Source organism: Coenobita brevimanus, chromosome 99, assembly GCF_032717465.1.
Source record: "Coenobita brevimanus isolate Jiangsu-jjx chromosome 99, ASM3271746v2, whole genome shotgun sequence".
In the NCBI taxonomy this organism is placed as follows: Eukaryota; Metazoa; Arthropoda; class Malacostraca; order Decapoda; family Coenobitidae; genus Coenobita; species Coenobita brevimanus.
Window position 1 is genome coordinate 5,168,146 of NC_137052.1, and position 20,825 is coordinate 5,188,970.

The following is a 20,825-nucleotide window of genomic DNA, read 5'->3' on the forward strand; positions in this document are numbered from 1 at the left end:
ATGCTGATTGAACAACAGGAACAACTCTTTTGTGTTCCAGTAGTGGTACCAGTTGATCGAGTATGGCCCGCTCAATAATCTTGGATAAAAAAAACAGGTTAGAGATGGGACGATAATTTGTCATGCTCTCGACATCAAGGCCAGGTTTTTTAATTAGGGGCCTAAGCAAAGCACGTTTCTCAGACTGCACAAAATTACTTTCTAAGAAGCATCTATTTATTATGTTGCAGATAAAGTCTGCAGCATGCTCATACACATCAGGTAGTTGTGACATGTTACATGGATCGAGTGAGCAAAATGTTTTATTAAGTTCTCTGAAATAATATTTGACTTTGTTTACATCCAGTGGATGAAATGTTGAAAGCAAATGATCCCCGGTGCACCGTGGCTGGAAGTCAACTGAGCGCGCTTCACTAAGAGAACTGCTGTCTAAATCACTTCTTATGTAAGATATCTTACTTGTAAAAAATTAAGCAAAATCAGAAGCCAATTGGGTATCAGATACAGAAGTTGGTTTAACAATTACATTCCTCCGACCAACCAAATTGTTCACAACTGCAAACAGTTTTTTTTTATCACCACCACATGAATCAACTTTATTTTGATAATATCTAGCCTTTTGGGCTTTTACAGTGTGAACGACTGCTCTTCTCGCAAAAACATAACACAAACGAGTTACTTCGGTCCGCTGCAAGTGCCACGCACATTCTGCCCTTCTACATTGTCTAGCAAAAAATTAATGGATGGACCATACCACGGAGAATCATCACGTACAATGATTGTTTTTACTATCTCAGGACAATAATGGTCAAAAATTGACCTAAGCTCGTTGTTGTAAATATCAACCAATTCATCAGAAGAAAGACTGGAAGAATCAGTGGAGTTTAAACGTTGATCAGTTTCAAGACATCAACTGGCGGTCAACATTTCTGTAATTTCTGAACCTGATGACCTTTGTATATGAAGAGGATTTCGGGACATCAAAACTAAGAGTGATCAGAGCATGATCAGGGATGAAGGGGTCAAATGTGTAAGCCTCCACATTTGATATGCGCCTGCAACCAACAGGGGACAAGATCAAGTCAAGGACATGTCCTGAGACATGAGTTGGATTACTCACATGATTGAAAAAATTGTTCTGGGTGATCAGCTCAAGGAATCGTGAAGAAAATGGTTTTGACTCTGGACTGTCAACCCTATAACTGAAATCACCACAAACAAGAAGTCCTCCAGGTTTAAGAGAAAACCCTTCAAGAAACTGCCCAAACTCCTCCATAAAACCTCGATCTCTGCCCGGATGATCTGGTTGATAGACAATTGCAATTCTAATAGTATTCTGATGGAAATTTATTAATACTTCCATTAATTCAAATGAAGATAGGGTCAGGTCTGAGTCAGTGAGAGAAACGATTGCAAGTGCTGCTGAGTAGATGAGTGCTATGCCTCCTCCCGGATAGTCAGCAGCAAGCAGGCCTGGGAATACTAATAACAGAATGTGTCTTAGGGAAAGCATTACGAATAATATCGATATCAGACTCATACAACCAGGTTTCAGTCAAGCACAAAATGTCGAGCTCGTGCTGATTTATCTATCTATCTATCTATTGCCAGACGCCTCAATCCCGTTTGGGGTGGCCACAAACAAATCGCCTCCAAGTCACCCTGTCCCCTGCCATTTCACTGCCCTGCTCCCAGCTCACACCCCCCTCTCTCATATACCTCTCCACCCCATCCCTCCATCTCATCCTCGGCCTCCCCCTCCCTCTTCCCCCCTCCACCTCACTCAAATACACTCTCTTCATCAGTCTTTCACCCTCCATCCTCTCCACATGGCCAAACCACCTCAGTGTGTTCCTCATGACGCTTCCCATCACATCTACATCAACACCACAATGCTCCTTTATATCCTCATTCGTCAGCCTGTCTCTCCATGTGACTCCACAGGCTCCTCTTAAATAACTCATTTCCACTGCTCTCACTCTAGACTTGTGTCCTTCCAACAACGTCCAAACTTCATTTCCGTACGTTAGAGTTGGTATCACAATACTGTCATGTAGTAACTTTTTCACTTCCATGCTCGCTTCCCTGTTTCTTATCACTGCTTTCAAAGAACCAGCAACCTTTCTTCCCTGCTGTCCCCTTTCACGCACTTCACCCTCCAAACCTCCATCCTTACTCATCACACTACCCAAGTACTTAAACGTACTCACATTTTCCAATTCCTCACCATCCAACCTCGCTGTACATTCACTGACTTCACCTCTCTCAAAGACCATCACTTTACTCTTCCCTACATTCACCTTTAGATTCCGTTTCTTACACACTCTCCCAAATTCATCCACCAAGCCTTGCAGCTCCCCTTCATCTTCACTCAACAACACAGTATCATCTGCAAACAACAGTACTGGGAGTTTCAAGACACTATCCTTTCTCACCAGGGCCACTCCAACATCCACTACCCTACCTTGTACCTCTTTTATTACCCCATCCATGTACAGGTTGAACAACCATGGAGACATGACACATCCCTGTTTCAACCCAACTTTCAAAGAGAAAAATTCACTTAGTTCACCATCCACATGCACTGCAGCCTTTGCACCATCGTATATACTCTTCACAGCATTCAGTAACTTCCCATCTACTCCATATATTCTTAACACTTTCCACAATCCTTGTCTATCCACCCTGTCATATGCTTTCTCCAGATCCATGAAAGCCGCATACAACTTCTTTCCCTTCTCTAGAAACGTTTCCACTAAAGATCTAAGAATGAATATCTGATCTACACAACCTCTTCCCTTCCTAAAGCCTCCCTGTTCTTCTCCAACTAATTTCTCTGTTCTTTCTCTAACTCTGTCAATAAGTATCCTACCATACACTTTTCCTATTATACTAAGAAGACAAATGCCCCTATGATTACCACACACTTGTTTTTCCCCTTTTCCTTTGTACAAGGGAATAATTATACCTGACTTCCAATCCTCCGGGACTCTACCTTCCTCCCAGGCCAATCTGCACATCTTCCACATCCATTCTACTACTGTCTCTCCCCCATGCTTCAGCATTTCACCACACACTCCATCAAATCCTGGGGCTTTCCCCTATTTAACTTTCTTCATTACTTCCACAACTTCTATCCTCCTGATTTCTTCCTGTCTTCTTACCTCCCTACTTCTGCCAGCCATTCCCCAGCCACTTATACTTGCATTACTTCCATCCTCTACATTCAACAATTCCTTAAAGTGTTCTCTCCATCTGCTCACTTTTTCTCCCTTCTCCACTAGTAATCTACCATTTTTATCTTTCACTCCCCTGTTAACTTCACTTCCACCCTGTCTTACTCTTTTCATCTCTTTCCAGAACATTTTCTTACAGTCCCTCCACTTTACACTCAAATTCCTTCCAAATTCCTCATCCACTCTCTTCTTACTCTCTCTTACTAATCTTTTCACCTCTCTCTTTCTTTCTACATATAACTCTCTCTTCCGCCTCGCAACTTCTTCCACGCCCCTATTTCTCATCCATTCATTGTATGCTTTCTTCTTTTGTGCCACAGCCTGTTTCACCTCTTCAGTCCACCACGCTGTTCCTTGCACCCTCCTCCGTCTTCTCTTCCTTCCACACACCACATCACATGCTGCACATATTTCTTCTGTAAATATCCTGCACACACCTTCCACGTCTCCCATCTGCTCCAATTCATATTTGCCCAATCGTTCCACCACTTCTCTCTTATACTCTGCCTTTTTCTCATCCTCTTGTAACCTTTCCACTCTCCTTGCAACTACTCCTGCCTCTCGTCTTTCCCTTCTTCTATTCCTCCATCTTACTTGAATTCTAATTCTGGCCACCACCAAGTAGTGGTCAGAAAGTCCACTCCGCCAACCTCTATAAACTCTTGCATCCATTACACATCTTCGCATCCTTTCATCCACACACACATAATCAATCATTGCCTTCCTTTCATTCAGTTCACCACCCACCCTTCTCATCACTTGCCATGTATACCTGTGGATCATTTTATGCCTGAAGAGGGTATTGGCTATCACCAACCCCCTCCCAGCACAAATGTCCACTAACGCACTCCCATTCTTATCTATCTCAGCAGGCACACCCCACTCACCGACTATTCCATCCACCTTCACATTCCCATCTTTACCAATCATATCACCAATCAAAAACACTCTCTCATTCCTTCCAAACTTTTCCATGCACACTTCTACATTTGTCCAGAACTCTTCTCTCAGTCTTCTAGCACAGTCTTGCGTTGGCGCATACACACACACGATTGCCCACATTTGTATTCCAACTTTCAACTTTACCCACACAATCCTTGATCCAACTAATCCATACTGTCTTATGCTCTTCTTCCATCTTTTACTCACAGCTATACATACTCCTTCCTTTGCCCTCTCATTCTCACCTACTCCTGCACATATACCCCATCCATACTCCCATTCTCTCACACTTTCTCCTCCTCATTTTGTTTCAGTTATTCCACATACATCCACTTTCGCACCCTCAAGCACCTGGACAATCTCTCTCTCTTTCACCTCATCATTCGCTCCCCTTACATTCCATGTTTTTTCTCAGAATGTTTGGGATGATGTCAGAGTCACCCAAGGAAGAGGAAAGGCCTGTCACGGTCATTTTAGGCAACCTTTTCTTTGGCTCTGATATGCAAAAAGTGCCCTCAGAGCCAAAATTATCAGTCAGCACCCCAGTTGCCTCACCTTTGGCCTCAGCTGACGGAAACTTCATTACCAAGACCGGCCTTGGTCTTAAGACAGCTATTAACTGGTACCGAGTTAAGTACACCTCTGATGTCTTCTGGTCCCATCTGATTTGTCAGGGCATCAGCACCAATCTTTGGTTTCACAGTCAGTACATGCTGACTATGAATGGCTTTTTTCTGGGCATTAGCACTGATCTCAATCACGCCCCCAGGCAGATCCTTCCCTTCCCTCACGTGAGACCCGTGAACAGCATCCGCAAATGACTTGGCCTGATCTTGCATGACTGCCGTGGGTGATGAGACGTTGGTCTCTAGTGCCTCCAATCTATTTGAAATGTCTCTAATTGCCTGAAAGATGTGCCCAGTAACTTTATCTTCAAACTCCTTCTTGGTACTACTTCCTCCACCGGCCAAGACCTCGTCCACTGGTGCAACACATTGGCTACACAGCCAGCGAAAGCCCAGCTGGTGGCTCTTCTTCATAAATGGATAGTCGCCTGCATCCAAATTTTCACAAGCTATATGAACCCACTCACTGCAGTAGGCACATTTCAGTGCTTGTGCACTTTTTGCTGCAGACCTACTGCAGCGAGGGCACTGGTGTTGTTTGCTCATGGTAAAGGAGAACCAAAAACAAAACAAAATGACAACAAGAACAGCAAAAAGTATATACAAAACTACCCGGGATAAACCCAGGTAGTGCCACCCCCGTTTGTGTCACCCTAATTTAGGAGAAAAAAAGAAAACCGAAAAAAAAAAACACAAAGAACAGAAATAGAAAAAAAAACAGGGTGTCTGCGAGGTCACCACGAGCAGGTGGGGTATGACTTGACTACCCTTCTAGGAAAGGTAACCCAAACCGAGGTTCTGCAAAAGTGCTGAGATGGTATTGACAACTTTTCCCAATTCGAGCTTTATAGCAGCAGCAAATACGTCACTTAGGCAAGACCTCATTGGTTACGATACTGCCACTGCGCAAAGTACATGTAACAGTACTGGTGAAAGGGTTAACAAGAAAATTTGTAATATTTTGAATGGCAGGGATCTCTTGTGGCAGAATAAAAATGCTGTGTGTAGCTGATGGCAGGTGGTGCAGTACAATGAATCCACTTAGCTAGTTTTATTGTTCTTGAAGCCAGGATAAGTAATACCAAGCTCATTGGGATGAATTATGGATCCTAGTGTTAAAGGCCATTTAGTGAAATACAGGTAAATGATCATCCACTGTAATTATTTTTATCCTAAAATTGTCTCAGAAAATCAAAGAACTGACCAGATGATGTTTATTTTAGTACAGCATGTGATTATATGAATAATTATTAGTAACCAAGGATATAATCCTGTATCCACACAACAAGGATTTAACTTTATCAAGATTTAATGAGACAGCTTCATTCACCCTTGTCATCACCTCTATTTCCTCACATGAACCTGCAGGATCACTTCAAATATGAAAACCTAAATGCAACATCTACATATATCAGTAAACCCGTAAATCCTGGTGTGACTCTGGTTCCTCTAATGTATAAAATTGCTGATCTGCTAGTAGGGTAGTGACTGCCTGCAGATTTGGTGGTCAGTCCAGTTATATAGCATGTATTTGTAGCTGATACACTGTTCACTTTTTGTACTGTTTGCAGTATTACTTTGGAGATGCCTGGAATGTGTTTGATTTCATCATTGTGCTTGGCAGCTTCATTGATATCGTCTACTCAGAGCTGAATGTAAGTATTTTATACTAACTTTAAAAACTAATTTGTTTTCATAACCAGTTATTTTATGTAGTCATAATTTGTTTGCTAGGATCACAACTGCATCATTTCTTTGCTTTCTCCTTGTACATTTCTTAACCAGGATATATTGGCAGTGTGCACATACAGATCATGTTGCTTGTGAACTAAACAGTTCATCCAACTTTATGGGTATGAGTGTGAGTATCACTTTAGTATACAGTATATACTGACATTTCTTATTCCCAGTACAGACAACTGAAAGTTGTGAATCTGAAGAATATGAAGACTAACATTATAGTGTAGAACATTATTTTGATTTAGATGCTGATGAATTAATGCATATTGACTATGTATGCTAAATCTTTGCACTGTTTATACTTAAATATCATCCCAGCTGTCTCTTAATGTTTATTATGTGAGATGATGTAAGCTGGGAAAATCCTACTATTATTTTGACTGAAATCAGATTTGATTATTTTCATGAATGTGTACTATTTGTGTTGGTTTCATTTTATAAAAGTGTCTGACTAATTTTTTGTTAAAGTAGAGGTACAAATTCTCTCTCTCTCTCTCTCTCTCTCTCTCTCAATCTTTCAGACTAAGTTTTCCTCTTGCAGTGAGATTGTCAAATAGCAGCTTTAGCCCTTAATGCACTGTCTTTTGATCCTGTGGGAACCTGGTGATTCCCATGCCCACTTCAGTCATTTTCCCTTATGCCCTTCAGATAAGTACAAGATACCATCACCTCGTCTTAGTGTTCCATTTTTCTTCTTCAAAAGTGTTGTAATCAGGAACAGAAATGTAAAGAATGTGAATATAATCATCTGCTGCCTTGAAAATACTATAAAAAATGGTAAGCAGGTATAATTTCTTATGGCATGAGGATATTCTCACAATCATAGCAAGAATAGGAAGGTCATATGTTACTGATGATTATTGTATTAATTTCACAAGATGTTAGAGGAATCAAAATGTTACTTCCCAAGTTGCAGTAAACTCTCAGTTATCTGTTGTAATTCAGCCAAGCCGCTTGCTGAATAAAGTGAAACACCAAATTTTGTATAGTATCCACACAATATCTCGCATCCAGCGAGATATTGTGTTACCATCTGTCTCGACCCTCTATTCTAAAAACTTTCCCATGAGTAAAAAGTGAAATCTAAGCATATAATACAATATAGTATTGATATGGTGCTGTAATACTGTGCAGTGCAATCCCAGTTAACCGGGAAGCTTGGGGAATTCACCTTCGTTGTTACTTATTTTTCCTGAACCTCTGATATATACCTGTATACATGGGCTATATCATTGCAGCCAACGGCCATACCACGTTGAGTACACCGCTTCCGGTCCGATCAGCGAAGTTAAGCAACGTTGGGTCTGATTAGTACTTGGATGGGTGACCGCCTGGGAACACCAGATGCTGTTGGCATCCCTACGTGTCAAGTAGGGTTGGTGGAGGATTAGTGCCCCTCCCTGTAAAACAATTAACTCTAAGCCCTTGGCCACCCCGTTTGGGATACATGGCGTCTGGCTATGAATGAATGAATGAATATACAATATCACTCGTATCTTGGGCTACACAAACAATTCCATCTGAAACATAATCTCCTCTTAAACACACCCCATAGGAGTAGACTGTAGCACTAGTCAAACAGGGCAGTACTCCCAAGGTGGATGGTAAGCTGGTGACAGGGAGAGCTGGAGCTCACATTTCCCCAACCCTCAGGATCTGGTCCTGACCATCTCCCTTTGCTGAACATTTTCATTGCTTTCACTTACACAGAGAGTAGTCCAGCATACTCTCATAATTCCTCTGCCTTCAACTGTCTACACCACACTGCATGCACATTAGATACCACACCTTCTATTTCCATTCCCCCTTAGCAGTGGCCGCTGCATTAATTTCTTCAAATCCAGTGGTATCCTGGATTGCCACCACCAGCAGGGTAGGGGTGGTGGCACAGGGTCCACCCGGTCGCTAGCAAGTGACTGTGCTGACAACAACTATTGCAAACACAATTCATGCTTGTCAGTGAAGAAGCGCAGGTTCGGCCCTAAACTTCCCCAGTATTTGTGGTCTTAGTACCAATTTGAATTCAGTTCACTTTTTGTTTTCATTCAGTATTCCTTTTACTCCTATTCCTCACAGAATCCCAAATCTCATATCTATCTATCTATCTATCTATAGCCCGACGCCTTAATCCCGCAAAGGGTGGCCGCAGACAAAACGCCTCCAAGTCGCTCTGTCACCCACCATTTGACTACCCTCCCCCCAACTCCCCCTCCCCCTCCCTCATATACCTCTCAACTCCATCTTTCCACCGCATCCTGAGCTACCCCTCCCTCTCCCTCCACTTCGCCTACATACACCCTCTTAGTCAGTCTTCCATTCTTCATTCTCTCCACATGTCCAAACCACCTCAGTGTATTTCTCCTAATCTTCTCAACCACATCCACATCCACCCCACAACGTTCCTTCACTTCTTCATTCGTCAACCTGTCCCTCCATGTCACTCCACATGCTCCTCTCAAGTAGCTCATTTCCACTGCTCTCACTCTTGACTTATTCCCCTCTTGCAAGGTCCATGTATCGCTTCCATACGTCAGGGTAGGGATCACAATAATATCATGCAGTGACTTCTTAACTTCCATACTCACCTTCCTATTTCTCATCACTGCTTTCAGTGAACCAACAACCTTCTTTCCCTGTTGTACCCTTTCATGCACTTCTTCCCCCAAAGTTCCATCCTTACTCATCACACTACCCAAGTACTTGAATGCACTCACATTCTCCATATCCTCACCATCCAACCTCACTGTACATTCTGTGACTTCATTCCTCTCAAACACCATAACTACTTTCGTTTACATTATCTTTCAGCTTCCTCCTCCTACACACTGTCCCAAATTCATTCACCAAACCTTGCAACTCCCATTCATCTTCACTCAACAATACTGTATCATTAGCAAACAGCAACACCGGAATCTTCCAAATCTCACCCTCATTCATTAGAGCCACCCCCACATCCACTGCCCTACCTTGCACCTCCTTTACAACTCCATCCATGTATATATTAAACAGCCATGGAGACATCACACAGCCCTGTTTCAGTCCCACATTGAGATCAAAGAACTCACTCAGCTCACCATCCACTCGTACCATAGCCCTAGCTCCTTCATACATACTCTTCACAGCACTCAACAATTTCCCCTCCACTCCATATATCCTTAATACCTTCCACATACCTTGCCTATCTATTCTGTCATAAGCTTTCTCCAAATCCATGAAGGCAGCAAACACTTTCTTTCCCTTCTCTAGATATTTCTCTTTCCCTTCTCTAGATATTTCTCTTTCCCTTCTCTAGATGTTTCTCCACTAAACATCTTAGAACAAATATCTGATCTACACACCCTTTTCCCTTCCTAAATCCCCCTTGTTCTTCTCCAACTAGCTCCTCTGTCATATGCCTAACCCTATCAATGAGTATTCTACCATATATTTTACCAGTCACACTAAGAAGGCAAATATCTCTGTGGTTACCACATACTTCTCTCTCCCCTTTTCCTTTGTATAAAGAAACAATTATACCTGATTTCCAGTCCTCTGGAACCCTTTCCTCTTCCCAAGCCAATCTACAAAACTTCCATATCCACTCCACTACAATCTCACCCCCATACCCCAGCATTTCACCACACACTCCGTCAATTCCTGGAGCCTTTCCCAACTTGATCTTCTTCATTGCTTCCACTACTTCCACCCTACTGATCTCTTCCTCCCTCCTCTCATCTCCTCTTCTCCCAGCCATTCCCCAACCACTTATACTCACACTGCTCTCACTCTCTACATTCAACAAATCCTCAAAGTGCTCCTTCCATCTCCTCAATTTCTCTCTCTCTTCTCCACCAACAATCTATTATTCCTATCTTTCACTCCCCTCCTATTTCCTCTTTCACACTGCCTTACTTTCTTTACCTCCTTCCAAAACAATTTCTTACTCTCCCTCCATTTCACACTCAGATTTCTCCCAAACTCTTCATCCACTTTCTTCTTACTCTCCTTCACCAGTCTCTTCACCTCCCTTCTCCTGCTCACATATACCTCTCTCTTCTCTCTCTCATCTTCTCCCCTACCTCTACTCGCTAACCATTCACTAGATGCCTTCTTCTTTTGTTCCACAGCTCGTTTCACCTCATCATTCCACCATACTGTCCCTTGCACACCCTTGCATCTCCTCACTCCACAAACCACCTCACACGCTGCACCTATCTCTTCTGTAAATACAGTAATCCCTCCAATATCCGACGTAATAGGGCCATAGGCAGGTCTGGATAGTGGTCCTGTCCAGATATTGGGCCTCAGCTTATGGACTTGTACTTATGGACCCTAACTCAGAGAAACACCTATACAGCTCCCTCTGGACATGCATAGCACCTATTTAAGACCCAAATCACACCAATAAGGCACATAAATGACTGAAATAAATGCAAAAGAAGTATAAAATGAGGGTTTTGAGGTAGGTTCATACAATATTAGACATTCTGGTTACTGGCCCCTGGACTGGTACTCATGGACCCTAACCTAGCCTAACTCAGAAAAACACCTTCCTACTGCACATGCATAGCTCCTAACACCCTATTCACACCAATAAAGGACATTAAAGAGTGAAATGAGGTGTTTGAGGTAAGTATAGTATGGAAAAAAGTACAGTATGAAACATTCTGCCTACTTACAGCAAGTCCATGGCCATCTCGATGAATAACCGCCTCCTCTCGGTCTCTGACAGTAAGAAGGATTTCCTGAAGCACTTCCAGTACACTGTTCATGAAGTCTTGCACTGAACTTAGTCAGTCGCACTCAGAAGTCCGTTCTCTTCACAGTGCACACTCTTGTCTAACTTGTGCTCCATTGTAACTTACTAAGTGTTGCACTCTGCACCTTAACTTTTCCCACTCTTCTAACTATTTTCTAAAGCAAAAACAAACAAGTCTATTTATGTTAAATTTTGTTCCAAATTTGTCTTTTCACTCACAGCTGTAAATCCTTAACACAACACACTGTTTTTTTCACTGCACAACACTGTAAATTCCCGTGTGGTCTAGTGGAGAAGTTCTTGCTGTTTAATCACTGTCAGAGTCCGAGAGTATCACTGGCAGGTGACCTAGGGGTGCGTCGCTGGGTCGTGGTGATGGCGTACCCACTGCAGACGACTCTGAAGATAGACGCAAACTCACGTCGAGTGGTGACTCCACCGTGGCTGATGTGCTGGGCTGTGGCTCGGAGCATGAGGGCCTGTCTTGGGGAGGCAACGGAGTGGAGCCAGGGCTGGGCACAGCGGGGGTCAATCGTTGATTGACGCAAGGACCGACGATTCTGACGATTGATGATGTGCAGCCTAAAAGCACGCACTTCCTCCACAGGTCCCAAGGGCCCCATCTCCTTGTCGCAGTCCGGGTGTTCCAGGTAGTCGAGGACGAACTCTAGGTGTTCCCGGAGTGCGCTCAGCTTGGGGATGGCTGGAGTAGTGTCATGCTGAGAGGAGTCCGCATCATCGTCGCCGTCCTCATTGGAATCTTCAAGCTGGGTACTGACACCTGCAACTGAAGATGCGATCTCGATATCAGACAATGTCTGATACCCAGGATCGCCCTCGTCATCATCCAACCACTCACGCACATCGTCCACATCAACATCGTCGCCATGTGTACGTAGCCGTGCATGGAAGTCATCCACGTCAAACCCTAGAAAATCGTACTCCACATCCGTTTCAAGAAGCAGACGAGACCAACCATTTTCTAGAGTCTTGACAGGGACTTCCTTCCATGCACTGGCCCAGTTGTAGATTGCAGACTTGCTGTTGTAGCAGCGAAGGTTTTCCAAAGTCCGCTGGCCTCGCGTGTCCCGTCCCTCCCTGCGCTCGTCCTCGTCCTCGAGAACAACCATCACCTCATCCAGGAACTTCCGTCGGTATAGGTGCTTTGTTGCCACGATCACTCCTTGGTCCACTGGTTGGATGAGAGCAGTCGTATTAGGTGGCAGAAACATGCACCTAATCTGGCCATTCTCAGCCACCAAGTCCTTGTCACACGGGTGGGCAGGTGCATTGTCGAGGAGAAGGAGGGCCTGTACCTGGTCGCGCGGGATTCCCAGTGTCTTTGTCTGGTAATTGATGATCTCCTTGACGAAGTGACAGTGGAACCAGTCTCTGAAGATCTGGGCTGTAAACCATGCCTTCAAAGAATGGTACCAGACGACAGGAAGGACATCCATCACCCCACGAAGACACCGAGGCTGCTTTGCACGGCCAACAATAACGGGCTTAAGCTGGTGCATGCCGTTAGCATTGGCACAACACAAAGCAGATATCCGTTGCTTGGAGAGCTTGCGGCCAGGTACACGCTTCTCCGTCTCCTCAGCTAGAGTGTTCGTTGGCAAAGAGCGATAGAATAAACCATTTTCGTCAGCATTGTAGACTTGACCAAGAGTGAGGCCCTCCCTGTCGATCAAGCCCTTCGCCTTGTGCCAAAACTCGTCAACTCCATCCTCGTTAGCGTCCAAAGCTTCACCATGAGCTTTGCGGTTGGTAAGGCCATGCCGTAACTTGAACGCGAAGAGCTAACCCTCGGATGCCTTGAAGTCTAGGGCGTCGTGAAGCCTGGCGAACTTCTCAGCAGCAGCCTTCATCTCCGTACCATGTACCATCACACCAGCAGCACGTTGCTGTCGATACCAAATCAACGTGGAGCGGTCGATTTCAGCAAACTTGGGAGCAAACATCACCTTCCTCTCCACATTGCATTTGCTTCTCGACGAGAAGTCAGCCGTGTACTGCATGAGTTTGTCTCGGGATCTCTTGATATCGAACAAAGCAGACCGGGCCAGGTTGAACTTGCGGAGGATCCGGGAAGAAGACCACCCCACATCTACTTTCTCCAATATCTCCCGTTTCTTCTCCAGAGTCAGCACCACTCTCTTCCTCTTCTCAGGCGGCGGGGCCATCATCACACACACTAATAAGAGGCCCAAGAGCAGCAGGAGTGCCTGCAGCAGGTAAGGAACTACCACAAAAGCGAGCACATGGGCAGCCATGACGACGAGCGTGCACTCGCAGCGATAGACAGGCAGAAAGTGGGGAGGATGCAGGGGCTTTCTATCGGACGTTGGAGGAATGACGCGCCACAACAAAGCTGTCCCGCGCCGCGCGCGGCAAGTTCAAATTACGGGCGGGAATTTTTTTTTTTTTTTTTTTTTCCCCGATTTTTTTTGCGGTTTTCGGACCATTTTGGGAATATTGGATCCTGTGATGATTATGTCCGGTTAGTGGGGATGTTCGGATATTGGGCGTTCGGATATTAGAGGGATTACTATATTACATACGTCTTCCACCCCCTCCATCTGCTCTAGCTCATACCTTCCCAATCTTTCTTCCACTATGCTCTTATACTCTGCCACTTTCTCACTATCTTGCAAAATCTCCACTCTTCTCACAGGAGCTGTTTCCTCCTGTCTTCCCCTTCGTCTCCTCAACCATTTTCTTTGCACCTTTACCTTGGCCATCACTAGGTGATGGTCCGAGACTCCATTCCCCCACCCTCTCCAAACTCTTGCATCCAACACTTGTCTTCTCATTCGCTTATCCACACACACGTAGTCTATCATTGCCTTTCGTTCAACAAGTTCACCATCCATCCTCCTCATTACTCTCCATGTATACCGGTGGATCATCTTATGCCAAGAGTAGGTGTTGGCTATTGCCAACCCCTTACCAGCACAGATGTCCACCAAAGCACTACCGTTCCCATCTACCTCAGCTGGCACACCCCACTGACCAACCACTCCATCCACTTGAACATTCCCAACTTTGCCATTCACATCTCCAGTCAAAAGCACTCTCTCGCTCCTCTCAAATTTGTCCATACATGCTTCTACTCTCGCCCAAAACTCATCTTTCACTCTTGCCACTCAGTCCTCTGTCGGAACATACACATATACAATCGCCCACATTTGTATACCTACTTTCATCCTCACCCATACAATCCTTGCACCTACTGTTCCATACTCTCATATATTGTCCTTCCACTTCTTGCTTATCATCAGACACACTCCCTCTCTTGCCCTCTCATTCTCATTAACACCCGCACATATACCTCAACCATATTCCCATTCTCTCACTCTTTCACCTTTCCATTTAGTTTCGGTCAATCCACATATATCCACTCTTGCATCCTCAAGCACCTGAACAATCTCTCTCTCTCTTTCACTTCATCATTCACTCCTCTCACATTCCAATCCCCACCCTCAGAATGTCCTTTGTTTGTTCCTTAGTCGTCAACATATGGTCCGTCCTGGTCCGAGGCGCTTTATTTGCTTGTTTAGTTAGTTCTTTTACGGGGTGGGGCACTAACCCACCACCAACCCTTTTAGTCGCCTCGTACGACAAGCAGGGATACTGGGGGAGTATTCTTGAAACCCCCCTACCCCCTGGTTACCAACACCTCACAAACTTCCATAACAAGGGTAGCACCTGTTATATCAAATCTGAATTAGCAGTTGACACTGGTTTGATCTTCACTTCAACTAATTTTGATTATTCACTGTATAAACTAAATTATCTAAATATTATCAAATATATCTGTGCAGCCTACTGTTCCCCCAATGGTTCTTCAGAACCCACTGTATCTGACTCCATATCCACTCATTTGATTAACCTTAACATCGCCTTTAGCACTGAAATTACCATTTTGGGTGATTTTAACATACATAATGTAGAATGTTATTGCATTCTGCCAGGACAGATGATACTGGTCAAGAATGTGAGATGTTAGCAGAATCATTTAATCTCATGCAGTTTTGGTAAAGCAACCATCCAGAGTACCAGATAATCCTGACCATAAAGCCTGTCTGTCGGACCTACCCCTGACAAAGAGTCCGGATCAGTACAGGATAGAAGTACTGTCATCATTTGGATCCTTTGACCTCAATCTCATCAAAGCCTTGTTAGTCAGTTCCCCCAAACCTCCCTGTTCTGAACCTGTCAGGATGACCCAATGGCACTTTGATAGGGCAGACTGGGATGGATTCAGAAATTATCTTGCTGATATTCCATGGCAGTCTTTCTTCTCGAGTGATATCAGTTCTACCCAGTTCCACATTAATGACTTAATACTAGCTGGTATGGAACTGTTCATACCAAGTCAGCAGTTCAGTAAGATCAGAATCCCTAAAATGGTTTGATAGCAGTTGTGCCAGAGCAGTGGCCCAAAGTCATTAGCATATAATTCTTACTTAAAATAAAAAACATCTGAATCACTCAGTCAATTTAAAATTGCTAGAAACCATGCGAAAGCAGTAATAAATTATGCTAAGTCAAACTTTTTTCACAACCAAGCATCCAAACTAGTAAACAATCCTAATGACAATAGAATATTCTGGTCAGCTCTTAATTCTTTCAGTAATAACTTTAACAAGTCATCACCCATTCCCCCACCAAAATCTTCAGATGGTAATATTACAATTGCCCCACGTGGTAAAGTGAATATCCATGCCAGCACAGGCAAACCCCTGTTTAATGAAGCATTTAGTTAAGTAAAAACTCATCGCTTGGCGGGGTATCGTAAATCGGGGTTGATTTAACATGTAAAGTATAGGGATGCGTTTTTGAGCCTTGGGTTTCCCCCAGCTAAGTCCTAAACCCACCCAAATGGATCCCCAAAAAGCTTAAAGGCAATCTAAATGGCCTAACAGCTGTAAAAGAAGTTAATCTAAGCGTACAACCAGTGTCCATCTTGCTTGTACCCAGCCAAGGTCATATTCAAACTCGGTAGACTAGATGCATCAGTGGCATTGTGTACAGTATAATCCCACCTTCAGATGGTCCCGGGACATAATAAACATCTTTTATGTATAATAATAATGTATGAATGATGTAGAATCGTCCGAGATGTGAATTGTTGCGACGGAGAACCATTGATGTTGTGATGGGGAATTCTCTTGATGAGGAATGCAATCAATGATGCAATCAGGATGGCCTTTTTAACGGCCCCTTTTTATGTTGCCTTTGTTACTGTTCTGGTTGCTGAGCTCCTTTATTTTCTTCTTTCATATTTTCCAACATTTATTTAGAAATGCTTTTGTATTTTCAAAGCAGTTTCCCCTCAACAGCCTGAATTTAAACACATGATGTATTGATGTCAGAGTTTTCTTCAGTGCATGAAAAATGTACTCTTTAAGGTTTTCATAATTATCAATATTTATTTGCAATTATTATTATGTATTCCATGATAGGTTAGATGTTCAGTGGTCAAACACTAAATATTCTGTTGAGTCGCTTAGTTGTCCACACTGTTTTCTACCTTGTCTGATGGCCGAGAGTCCGTACTTCAAATGACAGTGTTCACTCGTATGACTAAAGCATGTTAATATAAGTCTAAAGACAGTTTATAAATCAACCTAAATGAAATTGACATCTAAAATTTCATCAAAATTGGTAAAAAAAAATTAAATAAAAACCTATAGCAAAACCGGGGGTAGGCCTACAATGGGCGGGGTAGGGTGGTATTTCTACCCCTGTCACTATTCCGGGATATCGCATCTAGGGGTATTGTAAATCGGGGTTTGCTTATACATTTGCCAGAAATTCTATGTTAGAGGAAGTCAGCCAGAACGTCCCAGTGCTAGAATTTGACTCCCGAAATTGTTCCACTTATAATAGACTAGATATGTAAAATCCATCCTAGACAATTTACCAACCAACAAAGCTCCAGGACCAGATGGGATTCCTCCACTTGTCTTGAAAAAGTGCTTCCCAGAACTTTCTTCTGTTTCAGCCAAATTATTCAGACTATGCATACATACTTCTTCATCCCCTAATTTGTGGAAAGAAGCCAAAATCCACACAATTTCGAAGAAAGGAAGTGCCTCTGACCCCTCTGATTACAGACCAATAACTATCACATCTTCTCTTGGTAAAGTATTTGAAATTGTATTGAATAAGCACATAGTTAAACATCTTGAATCCAGTAACTTAATTAGTGATAGATAATATGGTTTTTGCTACGAAAGATCCACCATTGATATACTTAATCTCCTGAATCACACCATCCATTAATCAGTTGACCAGCATGGAGAAACTCATGCAGTAGCCCTTGACATTTCTAAAGCTTTTAACAGAGTGTGGCACTGTTCCCTGCCGTCCAGTCTCCCTTGCTATGGATTAATGTCTTTTGTTCCTCTGATTTCCTCATATCTCAGTGACAGAACGATAAAAGTAGATGATGTATATACCAAAATCTACTCAGTTAATGCTGGCATGCCACAAGGATCAGTTTTGGTGCCAACCCTGTTCCTAACTCATATTAATGATCTCTAATCTGTCACCCATAATCCCATCCATTCTTATACGGATGACTCAACACTTCCCAGTTCATTCACTTAAACACCCATTCACAGAGTTTAATATCTCTAACGCACAACTCAGTACAGCCATCTCCATAAATCATGACTCATCAAGCATCACTGAATTCTGACAAAATAATCCTGTCTCATTTAATGCTAGTAAAACCAAATAAATACAATTTACTGATAGACAGATATTGCCAGATTCTTATATTACCTTCAGTGCTACTGTCTTCAAAAGTATTGAAATTCTCATTGGGTTTCTCATGTCAGATCACTTGCTAAAACTGTCTCAAAAGAACTTGGATTATTGTACAGAGTTCATAGCTTTGTCAGTGATGAGCAGTTGGTTATAGTTTATAAGAGTCATGTACGCTATCAGCTGGAATACTACTCACCCGTGTGGAATGGATATGGAGAGGTTGCACTAAAACAACTAGACAAAATTCAGAACAAAGCTGTTAGAATTATTAATAACTCTGCTGTTACATATAAACTACCTCCCCTACAGGTAAGATGGAATGTTGCCTCCCATGCATTATTTTACAGATACTTTTATGGCAAATGCTCAGACGAAGTTGCATCCATTGTGCCACCTTTCCATGCCTTCCCCTGTACTACATGGGCATCTGGTAATGCTCAGGACTGGAATGTCACACTGTCATTTCACGGAACTTCAGGCTCTCAGAAATCTTTTATTCCCCGAACTGCATCTCTTTGGAAGTCACTTCCCCAGATTTGTTTCCCCCTAAACTTCAGCCTACAGCTGTTTAAGTCCAACTGTTACAGATTTTTTTTTTTTTTAATGAACAGAGGACACCAGTAATCTGGTTATGGATTATTATTTTTTTTCTTCATTTGTTTTTCTGTCCTCTGTTCTATCTATCTATTGCCAGATGCCACAATCCCGTACGGGGTGGCCATTTGACTCTGAGTTATTTGTTTTACAGGGAGGGGCACTAACCCTCCACCAACCCACTTGACACGTAGGGAGCACGTATGGTTTGGTTATATGGTTACCACCCAGCATTGTAAATGGTTTCTTGGCTTACAGGAAACTCTTATTAAAAAAAAAAATTATTGATGTCTTGCTGTAGTTCATTTTGTTAAGATTTTTTGTTGTTTTATTCATAAAACATGGAAAAACAAACTGAAGAAGTAAAGCTTAAGCATTTATTGGTGAGCTAATGATTTGGAAGAAGTGTTGTACAGTAGAGATATCACAGCTCCCTTGCTCACAGTTGTATAAATGGCCAATGCCCGCCAATTTATTCCTCACCTGACTTCCGTCACTCTCCCCCTCACTTGCTACTCAGCTGTTCTGCAGGTGATACAGTAAATACATATGAATTGCATGGAAAAATAAACTAAAGAAATAAATCTTGAGCATTTATTGGTGAACTGATGATTAGGAAAGAAATGTAGAATTATCATGACTCCCATGCTCACAGTTATGTATACAGCCACAGGCCACCAATTTTATTCTACAATGTGTTCTAAGATGAATTTATGCATCATCTTAGAATGCATTTGCAATGGCAGAGAAGACTAAATCTAGCTGATAGAAATGAAGGTTTGCTTTGTTGGATAAAATTACTGCACATGCAATTTGTACGTACTGTATTTACTGTACAGTAATCCCTCAATTATCCAATGTAATAGAGACAAAGGCATGTCTGGGTAATGATTCCATCTGGATAATGGACTTCTCCCCTGGCCCTTCTTCATACAGAACCTAACTTTAAGCCTGTGTTAGGTGACTATAGTACATTGTACAATACTTGATCCTGTTGTTTAACCCCTTAACCGCGGGGCGTCACTTTTGTGATGCTTGGGAGCAAGGGATCATACCGCGGGGCGCCACTTTTGCGATTATGTGTTATTTTGAATTCGCCCGGGCTTTCAAGTGGTAGCTTGTATCATCTATCAGTACTGCCAATGTCCAACACTAGTCAGCACTCCTAATCTCATCTGTACTCCCATCCTATCTATTTGTCTATCTATTGCTAGACGCCTCAATCCCGTTTGGGGTGGCCACAAACAAATCGCCTCCAAGTCGCCCTGTCCCCCGCAGTTTCACTGCCCTGCTCCCAACTCACACCCCCCTCTCTCACATACCTCTCCACCCCATCCCTCCATCTCATCCTCAGCCTCCATTGTTGACAATTTAGCCATTTCTCCCCGTGTTTGACTCCCCTCCCTACCTTCCCTCCATTACCCTCTCCTCTCGCCCGCCCGGCCGTGCTATGCTAAGTAAATCTTCCCTGGAATTTTCCACTGATTTCATCCATTGAAATAAGCTCTATGCCGTGTTCTTATACCAAATAATATACAGGTATACCAAAAAGAAATAAGGTAAGTGAGAGTGCCATGCACCTGGAATTGGCTAATTATCACCTGACAACACCTCATGTGCACTCGTTCGCTAATTTTCGCTGTTTATTTCCCCTTTGAACTATGCCGTCTAATCTACTCTCGTACTAAAAATATATATAAGGAGGGAAGGGAGAAGCCTAAGTGATATTTACATTCACCTGGAATTACCTAATTTATAATGTATTGTCTAGATTTCCTGCCAATCATTTCACAGCTATATACTAGCAGCTCTCAAGAGGCTGACGTTGGCAGTAATGCATTCTCCCTAGGTAGGCCACCCTGGCCCACAACTATCAGTTTACTGTCGTCTTTCAAGGTGAAAGTACGTTGGATTCGCTCCTGCTAACTTCCGCCGCTTTTTAGCCCCATGCAAAGGGCCCTGTGACCTTTACCCCCTACTAAACCTCGTGTGGAAAGAGGTAAAGGGCTGACAATTGATAGAGAGTGACTACGATCTTTCTGTTGAGTAAAACAGTGCAGGTGGAATTGTAAATAATGTGTAAATAATGTGTAAACAGCAAGTGAAAGCAATGAATGTAAATATAAGTGAACAGTGGAAAATAGTTTTATAAGTTTCTTCAAGTGA

The 20,825-nt window shown here is 43.0% G+C and overlaps 1 protein-coding gene and 1 non-coding gene across 2 annotated transcripts in view; both read left to right on the forward strand.

Moving 5' to 3' along the window:
• Nucleotides 1-20,825, forward strand: part of LOC145414371 (muscle calcium channel subunit alpha-1-like) — a 1,622,725-nt gene that overhangs the window by 1,242,946 nt on the left and 358,954 nt on the right. Inside the window, exon 31 of the mRNA XM_080283905.1 lies at nucleotides 6,376-6,459. Coding sequence (XP_080140031.1) covers nucleotides 6,376-6,459 — 84 coding nt within the window. The remainder of the gene's footprint in view (nucleotides 1-6,375; nucleotides 6,460-20,825) is intronic.
• Nucleotides 7,782-7,900, forward strand: LOC145414470 (5S ribosomal RNA). The gene has a single exon (XR_013899889.1). It is a non-coding gene; the product is annotated as a 5S ribosomal RNA (ribosomal RNA).